The sequence below is a fragment of the Dipodomys merriami genome, unplaced genomic scaffold, assembly GCF_024711535.1.
Source record: "Dipodomys merriami isolate MVZ:Mamm:240054 unplaced genomic scaffold, mDipMer1.0.p SCAF_70, whole genome shotgun sequence".
NCBI classification, from domain to species: domain Eukaryota; kingdom Metazoa; phylum Chordata; class Mammalia; order Rodentia; family Heteromyidae; genus Dipodomys; species Dipodomys merriami.
In genome coordinates this window covers 5,219,868-5,237,193 of record NW_027206291.1, presented here as the reverse complement: position 1 = coordinate 5,237,193, position 17,326 = coordinate 5,219,868, and the positions used below count along the sequence as shown (strand labels likewise).

Genomic DNA, 17,326 nt, shown 5'->3' with positions numbered 1-17,326 from the left:
ATTGAAGCCACACTCTACAACCGTTATACCCACAGCCCCAGACGCCCAGCCCGCGCGCGCACGCGCAGCGCGGGACCCCCGCGGAGACAAAAGCCAGGCGCGCGCGCGCCCCGCCCCTCGGGGCTGAGACCCCTCCACCCCGATCCAGGCTGCGATCCAGGCCCCCTGGCAGCAATCTCTAGGTGCCACACACGCACGCACACACACACACACACCAAACCTTGCCAATCAGCTTCCCGCGCCGGTAGACGCGTCCCGAGTTGGGGTCGCGCAGAAAGGTGGCCACCAGCTGGCGGCTCCTCCGCCGCGGCCGCCGCGACGCGGGCTCCATCTGCGCGGGGGCCCGGGCACGCCGCCGCCGCCGCCGCCCCGAGCGGACACTGCGCAGCGCCGCCGATCCGGGCCCGCGAGCAGCCCGGGCGCGGCTTTATGGGTGAGGGTGGCGGTGGGAGGGTGAGGCGGGCCGGGGCGGGGCTCAGAAGCCCCAGGGCGGGTCAGCTCCAACCCCCCCCCCTCCAACCCCAGCCCGAACTGCAGGTGCGGGGTGTGTGTGTGGGGGGGAGCGTGAGTTGGCTCCTGGGCATGGGGAGGGATCAGCGCGCGGCGCCCAACTAGGAGCGAAGATCCCGCGCTCCGTCGCTTTGCTCTTTTTGGCGGTGGCTCTGCGTGCCCATCCTGGGGCTGGAACTCGGGGCCGGAGCTCTTGTCAATGAGCTTTTTTTTCTTGCTTGCTTTCTTTCTGGCAGGGTTAGCGCTCTATCCACTCGAGGCACGACTCCATTCTGGCCTTTTGGTGGTTAATTGGAAATGAGTCTCACTGGACTTTGCTGCGGGGCAGGGCGGGGGGGGGGGGCTGGCTTTGAACCGCAGTCCTCTGATCTCAGCCTCCGGAGTAGCTAGGATTACAAAGGCCACTGTGATCCTCGGCCACTGTCAGTTTGCTTTGCAGCCAGTTGGGAACTGGTGGTGCGCCCATTTCACTGAGCAGGAAAAATGAGGCTCAGAGACTTTAAAGTGCTGGATGGAGGCTTCACGGGGCACTTTGAGCCCCGAGTCTGATTTTTGGGTCTTCCCTGCAGGTGGTGAGTTACCCCCAGGCACTGGGAACCATTGTAGGCTTCAGTTAGAGAAACGCCAGAGGTCTCCAGGGTGGGGCTGCTGGGAAGGGAAGTGAGGCCTGGCAACAGGGATCAAGGGGACCCTCACAGGGGCGAAAGTGCCATATATGGAGAAGGCTGCAAAACCCTGGTGTTTGTGGCTTCTGTCTGGTAGGGGAGGGAGTGATTATGTTTCTGAGTTGATGACTTCAGAACCAGAGAGAAAAGGTGGCCCGAGGCTCCCCTGAGAACCATGGGGACATTTCTGAGCCCTGTCATTTTACTGTCACATGGATCTGGGACCCGGGATCCATCCTCCTTTTCCAGGTGAGCCCCAAGGAGGCCTGGGGAGGGCATGTCACTTTCTAGTCCAGGAAGGGACAGCTCTGGGTGTATACCCTGGCAGCTGCCTCTTGGAGCCACAATATTAATCCCTAAAGGTTATGTAACGCAGTGAATGGGGAGGGAGGGGGTAGCAGGGCTCCGTGTGGCTGGAATCAGGCCTTGGAATTTTCCAGACATACCAGATTTCACATTGTGGCCTTGTCACACCACTAGACACAAGAAACAGCTCCCAAATGCACATATGTCCACCTGGTGTGTGAAATGGGAGGGGGCATCTAGGATGGACACTATAAGTGCAGTATTTTTTTATTTTTATTTTTTGCTGGTCCTGGAGTTTGAACTCAGGGCCTGGGCACCCTCCCTAAGCCTCTTGGTGCTTAAGGCTAGAGTAGCACTCTACCACTTCAGCCACAGCACCACTTCTGGGTTTTTTTGAGTACTTTATTGGAGATAAGCATCTCATGGAGACTTTTCTGTCTGAGGTGCCTTTAAACCAGGATCCTCAGATCTCAGCCTCCTGAGTAGCTAGGATTATAGGTGTGAGCCACTGGCTGTGTAGAATTTTTTTATTTTGTTATTTATGTATTATTTATTGTGCCAGTAATAGGATTTGGACTTAGGGCTTGGGCACTGTCCTGTAAGCCTAGCTACTCAGGAGGCTGAGATAGAAGGATTGAGGTTCAAAGCCAGCACAGGCAGGAAAATCTGTGAGATTCATCTCTCCAATGAACCACCAAAAAGGCAAAAGTGGTGCTGTGGCTCAAGTGGTAGAACACTAGTCTTGAACAAAAAAGCTAAGGAACAGCATCCAGGCCCTGAATTCAACAAGCCCCAGAACCAGCATCAAAACCAAAAAACAGCCGGGTGCTGGTGGCTCACACCTGTAATCCTACTAAGGGGATGAGATCTGAGGATTGAGGTTCAAAGCCACCCTGTGTAGGAAAGTCCATGAGACTCTTATCTCCAATAAACCACCAGAAAATCGGAAGTGGTGCTGTGGCTCAAGTAGTAGAGCACTAGTCTTGAGCTCAAGAGTTGAGGGACAGCGCCCAGGCCCAGAGTTCAAGCTCCATGGCTGACAAAAAAAAAAAAAAAGTCAGCTTCCTCTTGATAGCACATGTGCTGGGGACATGCTCCATACCTATTACATGAAAACCTGTGTATCAGCTATGTGTGTCTGAGACACAGTCTCATCCCAGCCCTTGTAAAATGACAGCTGCTGAAAGTACCTTGAAGAGGCTGAGTGTGGTGGCTCATGCTTCTCATCCCAGCTACTTGGGGAGCAGAGGTCAGAAGAACTGTGGTTTCAGATGAGCCTAGGCAAAATTGGAAGATCCTATCTGAAAAATAACTAAAACAAAAAAGGGCTGGCAGCAGGGCTCAGGCAGTAGAACACCTGCCTAGCAAGCACAAGGCCCTGAGTTCAATTCCCAGTACTTAAAACAAAATAGTACGAAAGAAGGTGTTCTAGATTTAGTCAAGTCAGGAGACATTGGTTTTCACCTATAATTCGAAGCCAGCCTGGGCAGGAAAGTCCATTAACCACCAAAGGCCAGAAGTGGGGATGTGGTTCAAGTGGTAGTGTTAGTCTCTGGCACAAAGGCTCAGAAATAGTGTCCAGGCCTTGAGTTCAAACCCCAGAGCCATCACACACACACACACACACACACACACACACACACACACACACTTTAATCAGGGGATCGGGAGAAGCTTTTGGGTGTAAACTGAGCCAGTGAAGTTCTTTCCGGAAAGTAGCTAGCCCCTCAGTCACAAATTGTGAGTGTCCCAGACTGGCCTGGAGCTGAAATGGTGTTGGACCCAGAGCCCTGGGCCCTACCATCTGGTCCCCACAAGCTTCTGCCCCAGTGAGAGCTGCCAGGCAGAGCCCTTGCCCCAGGTCTGGCAGCTACATCAGTGGCACACAGGAGCTTCCTGAGGAAAGAAACAGGAGGTCCTGGCACCAGAGCCTGCAGCAGTCAGCCTGTCAGCTGACGTCCATGGCTCTGAGACCAGCTCCCCCCACCTCCACTGCCTGCTGGGGTTCTCTGGCTTGAATACCACATCAGAGCTGGGTGGGGGTGGGGGGTGGAAGCTTCCTAATGCCAGCCTGTACCTTTCTGAGTGAGTTCTCCCCCACTCCAGCCTCCTTGCCCAGCTGACCCCTGATCCTGGCTCCTGGACTCTAGCCTACACTGTGGTCTCCCAGGGAGCAACTGATGATGAAATCTCCCTAAAGGCCTCTCTCTGGCAGACTGTAAGGAATGGGGTAACTGTTAATGGGCATCAGGTATCCTTTTAGGGTGATGAAATGTCTTCAAATCAGATAGAGAAGGGTTCGTATCACATTTGCATGACCTGTCACTGAGGAATGCACTGTGGTGAGTTTGAATGGCCCCCAGTTTCATCCATGTTGAAAAGAAAGGGAATGCCAGATGCCAGAGACTCATGCCTATAATCCTAGCTACTCAGCAGGCTGAGATCTGAGGACTGTGGTTCAAAGTCAGCCTGTGCAGGAAAGTCCATGAAACTCTTATATCTAATTAAACACTGCATATGAAGCTGTGACTCATATAGTAGAGCACCAGCCTTGAGCAAACAAAAGCCTAGGGACAGCACCCAGGCTCTGAGTTCAAGCCCCAATACACACACGCACACACACACACACACACACACACACACACACACACACACACACACACACACACACACACCTCCCACACCACCCCCACCCCCACCCAAAAAACGTGCATGGGGGAGCTTCTTAATACTCTCAACCTACAGAGGGGGAAACTGAGGCACGGCTATGCACTGGCACAAGCTGGATTCTCCCCTCCCTTCCACCAGGGCCTGGCTGCCCAGCCCGCCCTCTCCCCACCCTGCCACCTCCAGATCGTGGGCCCCGCTTCCCTCCCAGTTTCCATTCTTTTGCTGACCTGAGATAACTTTCTGCACTCAGCAGATTTCTCAGGAAGCTTTGCTCAAAATACCTGCCTCAGGTGGAAGCAGGGGCTGCTGACCAAGCCGGCGACAGCAATTCCCTAGAGGCTGACTGGGCCCCTGCACACCTCAGCAGTGACGGCCTCCCACCCCTCCTCCCTGAATGTATCCAAGGGGAGATGGTCAGCTACCTGACCCAGACCAGCTCTGGTCATCCATATGCCAGGGCTCCTGAGACCTCAGCTGGCTGTGAAGGGCTCCAAGGACCTGCAGCCCACGAGCTGGGGAAGCAGCAGTCTAAAGCAATACAGGTCTGGATGGGGGCTGTGGTCACAAGGTTCAATGTAATGGCCAGAGAGCATTCCTGAACTCATGGCTCAGGTCCTCCAGAAACCACCACGTCCAAGGCCAAATCTTTCTCAGTTTTTCAATGCCTTGCCACACCTCCAGCCCTGCTTTGTGGTAGTTATGATTTTAGAAAGAGTTTGGCTTTTGTTTTGTTTTTATAACCCTGGCTGACTTTAAATCACAATCCTCTAGATCTCAGCCTCCTGGATATTTAGGATTTCAGGAGTTTGCTATGACTGCCTGGCTTTCCCCCATGCACCATCTTTCTAGGCTGAATTTTTTCTGGTCATCCTTAGAAGCCGCCTCTTCTTTCTCCTGGGACCTCTTCTTCCAAAAATATTGTCTAAACAGGGCTGAGAAGGTGGTTCAGTGGTTGAGTTCGTGCTTTGCATGCATGAGGCCCTGGGTTATATTCCTCAGCACCACATAAGCAGAAAAAGCTGGAAGTGGTGCTGTGGCTCAAGAGGTAGAGCGCTAGCCTTAAGCTGAAGAGCTGAGGGACAGCACCCAGGCCCAGAGTTCAAGCCCTGAGACCCAACAAAAAATAAATAAAAAATTAAAAATCTTGTCTAAATAAGCTCTGACAGGGGTTATCACAAATTTGCTACCAGATTCTTTGTTGACCTTTGAATTTCCAACAAGCTCACCTCACTTCAGAGCCTTTGCACATGCTATTTTACTTTACCTTTACTCCTTACCCCTGAATTTTCTTTTCTGGAGCCCCCATGGTTGGCCATGGGGCTTGAACTCTGGGCCTGGCCCTGTCCCTCAGCTCTTCAGCTTCCGGCAAGTGCTCTACCACTTGAGCCACAGCACCACTTCCAGTTTTCTGGTGGTTTATTGGAGATAAGAGTCTCACAGACTTTCCTGCCTGGGCTGGCTTTTTTTTTTTTTGCCGGTCGTGGGGCCTGAACTCTAGGCCTGGGTGCTGTCCCTCAGCTCTTCAGCTCAAGGCTAGCGCTCTACCACTTGAGCCACAGTGCCACTTCTGGCTTTTTCTGCTTATGTGGTACTGTGGAATCAAACCCAGGGCCTCATGCATGCAAGGCAAGCACTCTACCACTGAGCCACCTTCCCAGCCCCTGGGCTGGCTTTGAACTGCAATCCTCAGATCTCAGCCTCCTGAGTAGCTAGGATTATAGGCATGAGCTACTGGCGCCTGGCTTCCTTGAATCTTTTTTTTAGAGCTGAGGCTTGACTTCATAGCCTGGGCTTTGTTTGCTGGAGGCTAGTGCTCTACCAGTTGAGCCACATCTCCACTTTTGGCTTTTGTAATAGTTCATTGGAAATAAGAGTCTCATAGACTTTCTAGCCGGGCGCTGGTGGCTCACGCCTGTAATTCTAGCTACTCAGGAGGCTGAGATCTGAGGATCGTGGTTCAAAGCCAGCCTGGGCAGGAGAGACTGTGAGACTCCTATCTCCAATAAACCACCAGAAAACCGGAAGTGGCGCTGTAGCTCAAGTGGTAGAGCGCTCGCCTTGAGCTGAAGAGCTGAGGGACAGCACCCAAGCCCAGAGTTCAAGTCCCACAGCCGACCAAAAAAAAAAAAAAAGAGTCTCATAGACTTTCTTACCAAGGCTGGCTTCGAACCTCGATCCTCAGATCTCAGCCTCCTGAGTAGGTAGGATTACAGGCCCTGAATCTTCGCCTGATGTCTTGTCATAGTTGAGGTCACTTTGCCCAGGAGGTCATCCCACAATTCTGTACCCTTAATTCGTGTCACTTACATTCTATTCCATCACAATCTGATGGTTTACTTTTTTCCCTTTGTTGGTTTTCTGTCCAAAAAGGACAGAAAGGAAGTTTACTCACAGGTACTAGATCCAGCCTTGGTCCTGGTACCCTGCTGTGTGCCCAGAAGATGCCACATCCAGACCTGCTGGGTAGCCTCCCTGAGCGTCCCAGTTTCCGTGGGCAGAGTAGACATCTTGGGTGTTACCCCCCCAACACACACACACACAGCAGGTGCCGCTGCAGGGCAGGCCCCTGCCCACTTCCTCTTTCCCCCTTTTCTCCTACATCATTGACCTCCATGCCCACATCGATCCCCTCCGGTAGTGTGGAAGGTGCTGCGTGAGCATCAGCACCAGTGGTTCATTTCCACAGCAAGTCTGTTTCCATTGAGCCAGTCTTGTCTAATTATGAGAGCAAGCTCAATGTCATAAGCCATCCTGGGACAGACAAGAGGACATTAGTTATGCTGGCACTGGGGCTTGAACTTAGGACTTCGAGAGCTCTGTCCTGGCTTTTTTTTTTTCTTCTCAAGGCTAGCACTCTACAACTCTACAACAAAGGCATACCTGCACTTCTGGCTTTTTGTGGTTCATTGGAAATAAGAGTTTCATGTATTTTCCTGCCCAGGTTAGCGCTTTGAACCAGAGATCTTCAGATCCCATCCTCCTATGTAGCTAGGATTACAGCTATGAGCTACCTGCACCTGAGCTCTGAACTAATGTTAAAGTTCATAAAACCATGCTTTTAATGAAAGGAGCCAGGTTCTTAAGTCCACGTCCCTGAGCCCACAGAAACAGGTTAGTGAGGCTGAGCCTTAATATCCACGTGCCCTATTTTTTTTTACCTTGCCCCAAGGAGGGGCTCCTGGCTGGAGCTCAGAGTAGGAGACCCAGCTACCCACTTCTAGGCCAGAGACCACACAAAGAACTGGTAGGCGCCGGGCACCCTGTTCAAAGCCAGCCTGGACAGGAAAGTCCAAAAGACTATTATGTCCAATTAAGTGCCAGAACATCAGAAGTGGTGCTGTGGCTCAAGGTGGTAGAGTGATAGCCTTGAGCAAAAGATTCAGGGACAGCACCCAGGCCCTGAGTTCAAGACCTACAACTGACAAAAAAAAAAAAAAAAAAAAAGATCCAGTGGGGAAGGGAAGCCAGAAGCCCCCTCCCTGGGTCACTGAGAACATCAGCTTCAGCGCAGCCTGCCCTGCCCTGCCCTTCGCCAGCTGTCACCTTCAGAGCCCCCTGGGGAACATGCTATCTGCATCTCCTGTTGTGTGATCAAGAGTGAGGAGAGGCAGGACCCCACAACTCTTTTTTTTTTTTTTTTTTTTTGCCAGTCCTAGGCTTGAACTTAGGGCCTGAGTGCTGTCTCAGAGCATTTTTGCTACCAATTGAGCCACAGCTCCACTTTGGGCTTTTTGGTGATTCATTGGAGAGAAGAGTTTGATGGACTTTCCTGCTCAGGCTGGCTTTGAACCACAATCCTCAGATCTCAGCCTCCCAAGTTGCTAGGATTATAGGTGTAAGCTACTGGCACCTGGATTCCCACAATTTTTCTTGTCCAGGGTTCAGTGCCTGTTCTAATACACTTCTATGGGTACTCAGCAGAGGGTCTCTGCACTGCCTGGCGCAGATGCCCTCCTCTTACCCCCTCTATTCCTGCTAACCAAGCTTATCACCCCACCCAGGCCCTGCTCCTCAGCATTACCACTGTGTCCACGATGCTGGTCCATGACCACTTTCTGCCATCCCTATTCTGGCTGGCCTGCTCTCCTTCTCTCCTGGGGTCTCTGATCCTCAAGCTCTGATTTCATCCAGGACTCGGGACCCCCAGATGATACCCACATACTCTTCTGTAGGACGACAGCCCCCCACCCACACCACCCCCACTCCTGTTCAGTGGGGGTGCAACTTTAACTGCTGTAGATTTTACCTCTAAAGCTGTGCATTGGTGGCTTGTGCCTTTCATCCTAGCTACTCAGGAGGTTAAGATCAGAGGGTCCCAGTTGGAAGCCAGTCCAAGCAGGAAAGTCCATGAGATTCTTATCGCCAATCTACCAGCAAAAAGCCAGAAGTGGAGGTGTGGCTCAAATGGTAGAGCACCAGCCTTGAATGGAAAAGCCAAGTGAGAGCACAAGGCTCTGAATTCAAGCCCCAGTTCTGGTGCGCATGCATATGTGTGCGCGCATGCACACACACACACGATTCTGTCTCCAAATAGGGCAGGAACTACCCACTGTACCCAGTTTAGTCCCAGTCCTCATCGCCTCCCGCCCCCACAGCAGCCAGAGTTAGAGCACCCCCCCCACTGGCATTACCCATCCTCTGCTTCTCCAGTCCACCTCATCGTTCCCAGGCCTCTGGCTCCAGCACGTACTCACCCTGGCCAAGGCTGACCCACTGTCTCTGAGAGGGGGCTCCTGAGCTCCACCCTCCCCTATAGTGGGCCTGGGTACTTCCTCAAGCTTCCAGATGGAAAGCTGGGATTACACACTCCCAGCTGTGAATGTCTGCGAGGGCACAGGGTATGACAGTGCTCAGTAAGTGGCACTGGGTGGCTCTGCTCTGAGGCCCTCCCAGGCTGGAAGAGCTGGACAGACACTGGGGGGAGAAGGTTAGCTGCTCAGGAGGCTGAGATCTGAGGATCTGAGGATCAAAGCCAACCGGGGGCAGAAAAGTCCATGAGACTCTTATCTCCAATGAAGTGGCTCAAGTGGTAGAACACCAGCCTACAGAGGTTCAGGACAGCACCCAGGTCCTGAGTTCAAGTTCCAGGACCGGCTCACACACACAGGAAAAGTGGATTTCCTGAAGTGGGGGACGTGGGAGCTGAGCCTGGGCCAAACCTGGGGTGGGGGGGTGGGGGGCAGAGCACAGATATCCACCGATCCTGCTCAACCCCCAGCCAAGCGCCAGGGGGCGCCGTGGGGCGATGGCGAGACAAGCTGGTGCGGGCCACCGGACGCCGCGACCGACGAGGTTGGGTGCTGGGAGCTCTTGGGATGTCCCAGGGGTTGCTGGTCTGAGCAGAAAAGTCCAGGTCCACCCGACAGGTCCACGGGGAGACTCTTTGACGGGATGGGGAAACTGAGGCTGGAGAGGGCGAGGCCAGGGCTCACCTTGTCTGGAGACTCGGAAGGCGCCTCCTGGCCCCGGGACTGGCCGGGGAGCGGCGCTGGCAGCCGGGGGGCCGGGCCGGGGGGAGGTGTGTGAGGGCGGGGAGGGGGGTGAGGCGGGGTGGGGCGCGCCCGGGTGACAGCAGCGCCCGGGAATGCGCCAGCTGGGAGGGTCTCTCCGCCCCCCACGCCCGGCCCCGGGGCGAACTTCTCCCCAGTGCGCAGGGGGGGGGGGGCGGATGGGGTGCGGAGACCTGGAGCGGGGGAACCCCGAGAGAGGAAGGAAGGAAGGAAGGAAGGGATCGGGAGCGTCAAGGTCCCCGCAGGGGTCTCAGTCCCGGGGTCCGCGGGGAGGCGCCCGGACTCCCGTCCCCGCGCAGGGCGACCTCCGCGCGCGCATTCCCGGGCCCTGAGCGCGGCGCCCGGAATAGCAGCCCTGGGTGGGGTGAAGGGGGGCCGGGCCCCGCGTTCTACCCGCCCCCCCCTCCCCCCTCCCTCCGCCCGCCCGGCTTCCCAAGGTCGCGGACGCCACCGGGCTCCCGTCGGACAATCCGCACCTGGCCTCGGATCCGGCCGCGCGGGGGCGCGTCGGGCCTGGACCCTGCGGCCCCGGGGCCGGGGCGCGTCCCGGAGGCTCCGGCAGGGCGGGGCGGCCGGAGCTCCCCCACCCACACCTCGGGCCCCGCCGTTTCCGCTCGTTCTAGGGCCGCCCGGGAAGCCCGGAACCGCTGCCTGGGCTCTACGCCACCGGGTAAGTCCTTCTTCCTATCCTACCACCATCCCGGCCCGGTGACCTCACGGTCTTTGCCCTCCCGCGTCTCTGCCGGGTGGAGGATCGATGAAGGCAGAGCCGCTGAGCTCAGTGATCCCACATCTTCCTGGGGAAACTGAGGCCCAGGAACCTGGCTTACCCCCCCCCCCAAGCAGTGGGGCAGCCAGCAGAGGAGCGGGCTGCTGCTTTGGGAATTAGAGCGCAGTGGGCTGGTAGTCTTTGCAGCGCTCCCACCCCAGTGGTCCGGGCCCCGTGCCCCCCCACCCCCGGGCTAAGCCCCCTGCCCCAGCTTAGCTGTCAGTCCTCATGGCTTCCTGCTTCCTGGGCCAGCCCTGCTCCATCCAACTCACAGCGGGGTGGGGACCAAGCAGGTCACCCAGCTGTGGGTCAAGAGGGCAGCCTTGATCTTGAGGAGGGTGTGGGTGTCTGGGTGTCAGAGTGACTTCATCCCTCTCTGCAGAGGGGACAACTGGGGAAACTGAGGCCCCAGCTGCCTCCTTTTTCCTGGTTAGGCTCATCTCACCCTCTTCCTCCCCAGGCAGGCCATTGGGCACTCCCTCCCACACCCTCTGCTGTGAGACCATGAGGCCACCACTGGACTGGGGCCAGGTCACCCCTCCCTGCCTCCCTGATCCTGGGACTGCCTCAGTTGGAGGAGGGGAGGAGGGGACTCTGGCAGGGACTTAGCATCTGACTCAACCCCACTGGTCACACCCTCTGCAGGGTCTCCTAGAATCATGGACTGAGTCCAGCTGGCCTACAGTGCACAAATGGGGAAACTGAGGTCCCAAGAAGCGCAATGGCTGATCCCTGGCCACAGAGGAAGGTAGAAACATTGATGAGAGGGAGAATGATGAGGGGGCCGATCTGCGCAATGATTCCTTCAATCAGCAAACACTGGTCAAGCCCCTATAGTGTGCATTTGGAATACTCAGTAATAGCATGTAATAGTCTCACTCTATTTGATTCAATCAACCCTCCCAAACTTTCCTTCAGGTGGGCTCCTGGTGGCTCACACCTGTAATCCTAGCTACTCAGGAGGCTGATCTGAGGATCACCGTTCAAAGCCAGACCAGGCAGAAAGTCTGTGAGACTCTTATCTCCAATGAAACACCAGAAAACCAGAAGTGGTGCTGTGGCTTAAGTGGTAGAGAGCCCGCCTTGGGCTGAAGAGCGCAGGGGCAGCCCCCAGGCCCAGAGTTCAAGCCCCACGACCAACACAGCAACAACAACAAACCCAAAATGCAAAACTTCCCTGCAGAGCGGGGTGGAGGAGGGGGCTACCATACCTCTGATCTTTTCAGAGGTGACAAAGGAGCTCAGAGAGGTTTAGCTACTGTTACTGGGTACTGTGCAGCCAGCCAGGGCAGGGATGAGGCTCAGCTCCCGCCTCCTGCGGCCACCAGTTGGAGAGAACCCCCTTGTTCCCTCCAGACCTCGTCTCTTCCAGAACCTTCTGCTTTTGCTGTGGACCCTCCTAAGTTGTAGTTTGGGGGGCAGTGCTCAGGTAAGTGGGGAGCAGGAGCCCAGGGGTCGGATGAGGACGTGGTGGGCAGTGTGTGGGGTCTTGCTCTCGTCTCCAGGCTGACCTGCCTCTGTCTCCTCAAGTAGGGTCCGGGAGAGTGGACGCCGTGGGGGTCCTGGAGCCGCTGTTCCAGCTCCTGCGGGCGGGGCGTCTCGGTGCGCAGCCGGCGCTGCATCCGGTGAGGGGAGGGGCGAGGCCTCGCCCCGCCCCGGCCCCGCCCCTCCGCGGCCCCGCCCCCGTGGCGCGGCCCCGCCCTCGCCCCTCTCTTCCCCTCCCCGGCCCCGCCCTGCCCTGGCCCCGCCCCTCCCCTCCCCGGCCCCGCCCCCGTGGCGCGGCCCCGCCCTCGCCCCTCTCTTCCCCTCCCCGGCCCCGCCCTGCCCCCGCCCCTCCCCTCCCAGGCCCCGCCCCCGTGGCGCGGCCCCGCCCTCGCCCCTCTCTTCCCCTCCCCGGCCCCGCCCTGCCCTGGCCCCGCCCCTCCCCTCCCAGGCCCCGCCCCCGTGGTGCGGCCCCGCCCTCGCCCCTCTCCTCCCCTCCCCGGCCCCGCCCCGTCCTGGCCCCGCCCCGCCCGCGGCCCCGGCCCGGCCCCGCCCCCTGCCTGCCCACACATGCCATGCCCTTTCATCCCTTGGACCCAACTGGAATGCGGGTGGGGCTGGTGTGGGCGGAGGGTGGACTGGGCGGGGAGTCCCCAGGAGTTGTAGCCGAGCTCAAGCCACCCTGCTCCCTTCAGGTTCCCTGAGGAAGACCCGTGCTGGGGGGACAGCCATGAGTACCGCCTCTGCCAGCTGCCAGTAAGCTGGGTTCACCCCCCTCGCCCCCCCCCAGCCTGCCCTGAATCCCTCTCACTTCCCCACAGATGCTCCACCTACGCCTTGCCATGCCTCCAGGTTCCCGGGGCTCCCTGGAGTTGACACACCTCTTTCTACCCCCAGGAATGTCCCCCAGGGGCCGTACCCTTCCGGGACATACAGTGTGCACTCTACAATGGCCGCCCTGTCCTGGGCACCCAGAAGACCTACCAATGGGTGCCCTTCCACGGGGGTGAGTAACCTAGCCTTTTGTCAGAGCTGGTTCAGGAGGAGAAAGGGAATTGGAGACTTGCACAGAGATGGGGACATTGGCACTGGGGCTTTGAAGGCTATGTAGGAGCTGGTGAAGTAAAGCAAGAAGCAGTGACCGAAGGAAGCAGGGTCCATTCTGCAGAGGCCAAACACCGGCTTGAGGATTTACTCAGTGCTGTATCCAGAGGCCAACGGTTCTTAAACTTATCCCAGTAACAGGAAATGTCGCACTGAGCTGAAAATAGCGAGTTATATAACTGGGTGCCCGGGGCAGCACGCCTCCAGATCGAAGGGAGACTGGCAGCTTCAGACACCGTCGTGGAGACACATAGATAAGAAAAGCCTGGGATGGGGAAAAAGCCTCCTGGGCTGGTTTTCTGCCTCTTCTTGCTTTTGCCCTGAGAATTGAAGGAACCTTGTGGAAATCCCACCCCTAACAGAGGCCAGCCTCCACCAGCTCCTGATCTGACTAGGCTGTCTGCCCGTGAGGCCCAGCTGGGTGGAGGGCCCAAGTTTGAAGCTCAGGCTGGCATCTGGGCTATGTGCGTGAGGGGCACATAGCCTATTTGGCTCAAGGGAAACTGAGGCCCAGGCTACACCCTACTCCCTCAGTTCGGACAAAGTTTTTACTGGGTCTGAATGGGATGGGTAACTGCAATGAAACTGGTTGATCTGGGGTAAGGTCTGGAAAAAGAAGGTGGGAGGTGGGGCTCTAGGGGGAGGCTGGGCCTGAGTAGGAAGGCCTGGAGGGTAGAGGGGGTGTGGTCTGATGGAGAGGGTGGGGCAGTTAGGTTAGAAAGAGGCCCTGACCTGAGTGGGCAGAGCAGGAGCTTGGTGCTGGGCCCAAGAACTGAATTCTGCCTGGTGCTGGCAACGGTGTCTAGCAAACAGTAGGTGTGCGGAGTCAGTGCACAACACTGAAGGAAGGAAAGAAGGATGGCAAGGAGGGTAATTAATCATGGATAGCACCTTCAAGAGTAGACTAGTCTAATCTGGAGTACTTGCCTGGGAGAGGCCACATTACTGGAGGCAGCGTAGGCTGGGGCTCCAGACCTGGCTGTGCTTCAGCCTCGAGGTGTAACTTTGGCTGAACCTCTTAGTAGCGTTACTCCTCTCACCCTGCAGCGCCCAATCCGTGTGAGCTCAATTGCCTGGCCCAGGGGCATACTTTCTACCACAGCTTTGGCCGCGTCCTGGACGGTACCCCCTGCAGCCCAGGAGCCCAGGGTCTCTGCGTGGCTGGCCGCTGTCTGGTAAGGATGCGCCGGGCGGGCCCTGCCGCGCTCATCCGGGCCTGGCCCCTCCCCATCCCCCACCCTCTCCGTCCTGAGGCTCGAACTCGGGGCCCAGGCACCAGGCCGGCGCCCTACCACGTGAGCCACAGCGCCACTGTCGGTTTTTGAGTGGTTCATTGGAGGTAAGAGGCCCAAGGGGACTTTCCTGCCCGGGCTGGCTTCGAACCGCGATCCTCAGATCTCAGCCTCCGGAGTAGCTGGGATGACAGGCGTCAGGCGCCTTTGAGCCCCCAGTCCCCGCCCTTCTCCTCCCGCTCCCCGCCAGCCGCGTCTAAGCCGGTGAACCGCGTGTCCCTGACTCTAGAGTGCCGGCTGTGACGGGGTACTGGGCTCAGGCGCCCTCGAGGACCGATGCGGCCGCTGTGGCGGTGCCAATGACTCTTGCCTCTTCGTGCAGCGCGTGTTCCGTGACGCCGGTGACCGCCCCGCCCCGCCCCGCCCCGTCCCTCGCATCACCTCGGGAGCGGACCCTTTAACCAGTCACGCCCCCCCTCCCCCCCGGAAGCAAAGGCCCAAGCTGATTGGGCAGCCTGAGGTCCAGCCCCTCGCGCCCGTCCTTCTGATTGGCTCTTCGTAGGTCGTCCCACCCTCCCCGGAAGCGATAGGATTCCCACCCTTTCCCTGCCGCGCTGTAGCGTGTTCCCCGCGACTCCAGTCACTCGCGCGGACCTAGTTAACTAGTTGCCTCCTCGACGTGTCTCACTGAATCCTCACATCACCGTTCAAACGCCCCCCCGCCCCCCGTGGGCTACCCCCATATTCTCCCGCGCAGGTGCCTTCGCGGGCTACTGGAACGTGACCCTGATCCCCGAGGGCGCCAGACACATCCGCGTGGCCCAGCGCAGCCGCAACCACCTGGGTACGGTGGAGGCCGGAGTGGGAGGCGGTTGTCCCCGGCCGCAGCTCGGGCAGGGGTGGGGAAACCGAGGCCGGGGCGGTGGGAACGGGACGTGCGGGCGCCCAGACGCCTTCCCTTGCAGCGCTGCTGACGGGCGACGGGCGCTACGTGCTCAACGGGCACGGGGCGGTCAGCCCGCCCGGCACCTTCGAGGCCGCGGGCACCCGCGTGGTCTACATCCGGGCCCCGGGGCCCGAGGAGAAGCTGCACGCCGCCGGCCCCACCTCCCAAGACCTGCTCCTGCAGGTGCGGGGCGGGAGGGGGGGGCGGCTCCGGGAGGTGGGGGGGAGGTCAGAGGTCAGCATCCGGGGACGGGGTCTCCGGAGGGTGGAACTTGGGTTAGTCTGAGGAGGGAGGCTGGGGCCTGGTCAGCAGGAAGAGGATCTGAGCGGGAGGCGGGGTGAGGGGTGCAGGCTGGGGTCCCGCGGGGGCCCCCACGGGTCAGCCCCGGCCCCGCCCCTCCTCGCCAGGTCCTCCTGCAGGAGCCCAACCCCGGGGTGCACTTTGAGTTCTGGCTCCCTCGGGAGCGCTACGGCCCCTTCCAGGCGCAGGCGCAGACCCTGGGCTGGGCCCTGCGGCAGCCTCAGCCCCGGGAGGTGGAGCCCCCGCCCCCGGACCTCCCGCCCGCGGCCGCCGCCCCCACGAGGGCCCGGACCCCGCCCCCAGGTGAGGTGCGGTGCACTGGGGTGGGGTCTGCGGGAGCGGTGATCCCCTCCCCTCACAGCGCTGTCCCCCGCAGACGCCTGCCCACCGTGCCCCGACACCCGCGGTCGCGCCCACCGGCTGCTCCACTACTGCGGCAGCGACTTTGGTGAGACCCCGGCCCCGACCCTCACCCAGCCCTGAATAACTAGACCTGATGACCTCTGACCTCATAGGACCCCTTTTTATTTTGTTGTGCCAGTCTTGGGGCTTAAACTCGGGGCCTAGGGATTGTCCCTGAGCTAGTGCTCTACCAGTTGGAGCAAGAGTTTCACTTCCAGCTTTTTGCTGGTTAATGGGAGATACCAGTCGCAAGGACTTAACTGCCCAGGCTGGCTTGGAGCTGTGACCCTCAGATCTCAGCCTCCTGAAGAGCTGGGACTACTGGTGCCAGGCTCCTATTTGACTCACTGGTTGAGACTTCTAACCCATCATTGACCCTTGAGCTGGCTCTGCTGACCCTCCTCCTGGCCCTGCCCACAGTGTTCCAAGCCCGAGTTCTGAGCCGCCACCGCCAAGCCCAGGAAACCCAGTATGAAGTTCGAATCCTGCTGATTTATAAGAACCACTCACCACTACGGACTCGAGAGTATGTGTGGGCACCAGGCCACTGCCCCTGCCCACCACTGGCCCCCCACCGAGAGTACCTGCTGGCTGTCAGGCGCCTCGTCAGCCCTGATGGCACGCAAGACCGGCTGCTGCTGCCTTACGCTGGCTATGCCCGGCCTTGGAGCCCAGCTGAGGACAGCAGGGCTCGGCTGGCCTCCCGCCGTTGTCCTCTCTGAACCCCGAGAGGATGCCTTCACACAGCAAGAACAGCACCCCTGACAGACCTCAAACTCAATGCAATTTGTCCTTTCTCCATAGCTCACCCTCACCCAGGAAATTTCCAATAGCTCCCATATGCAGCCCTGTGATTTCCCTGTCACACAGACACCTTCGCATGCAGTTGGATCCATTGTCACAAGCAGATAGGCCCTGGTGAGGATACACTAAGACTGAGCAGATGCGAACGCTTATTTCTCTTCTCATCTTGGCTGCCAGGAAGTTCATAGCTATTATTTACAGTCAGAAACGTTGTGTCTTTTAGTTCTCCTTGCCTGGCACTCAATTGCTTAGTCATGAATAAGCAGGTCCAAGAGAAAGACCTACCTAAAAAGACATTATAATGTACTTCTCCATCTTTTCCTGGCACCATGAAGCTCCTCACTCTTTAACTCAGGCATGTTGTGTGCTCATTTTTCTCTCTCACACACATACACATCCCCTTGTGTATTCACAGACTGCCATACCCTTTAAGGAGACATGCTTACAAAGGCAACTGTAGTCTACTTATTTCCTCCTTTTGTCCTAGCTACCAGGAGGCTCTCCTAATTTTGCGCTCTAGCTGAGTTTCCTTCAGTCAACAGACTGAGGTTTCTTTTTAATTAATTTTTTCCAAAATATTGCACTTGTATATATTCATCCTCAGAAACTTGTCACCCTGGGGTCAC

General features: G+C 57.9%; 1 protein-coding gene across 8 annotated transcripts; it reads left to right on the top strand.

Moving 5' to 3' along the window:
* The first annotated feature begins 9,426 nt into the window (after window positions 1–9,426).
* Adamtsl5 (ADAMTS like 5) lies at window positions 9,427–17,055 on the top strand. Of its 8 annotated transcripts, none has more exons than XM_070007912.1 (15): window positions 9,427–9,443; window positions 10,285–10,331; window positions 10,891–10,961; window positions 11,076–11,178; window positions 11,787–11,859; window positions 11,964–12,055; window positions 12,608–12,668; window positions 12,810–12,918; window positions 14,064–14,191; window positions 14,538–14,649; window positions 15,006–15,092; window positions 15,214–15,377; window positions 15,602–15,797; window positions 15,871–15,942; window positions 16,317–17,055. In XM_070007912.1, exons 4-15 carry the CDS (start codon window positions 11,123–11,125, stop codon window positions 16,616–16,618), a joined length of 1,452 nt encoding a protein of 483 aa, XP_069864013.1. In that variant the 5' UTR covers window positions 9,427–9,443; window positions 10,285–10,331; window positions 10,891–10,961; window positions 11,076–11,122; the 3' UTR covers window positions 16,619–17,055. The 8 variants fall into 8 exon arrangements, with proteins under 8 accessions (XP_069864013.1, XP_069864014.1, XP_069864016.1 ...); XM_070007913.1 differs by lacking the exon at window positions 9,427–9,443 and adding an exon at window positions 9,488–9,504; XM_070007915.1 differs by lacking the exons at window positions 9,427–9,443; window positions 10,891–10,961 and adding an exon at window positions 9,500–9,517.
* Window positions 17,056–17,326: the final 271 nt, after the last annotated feature.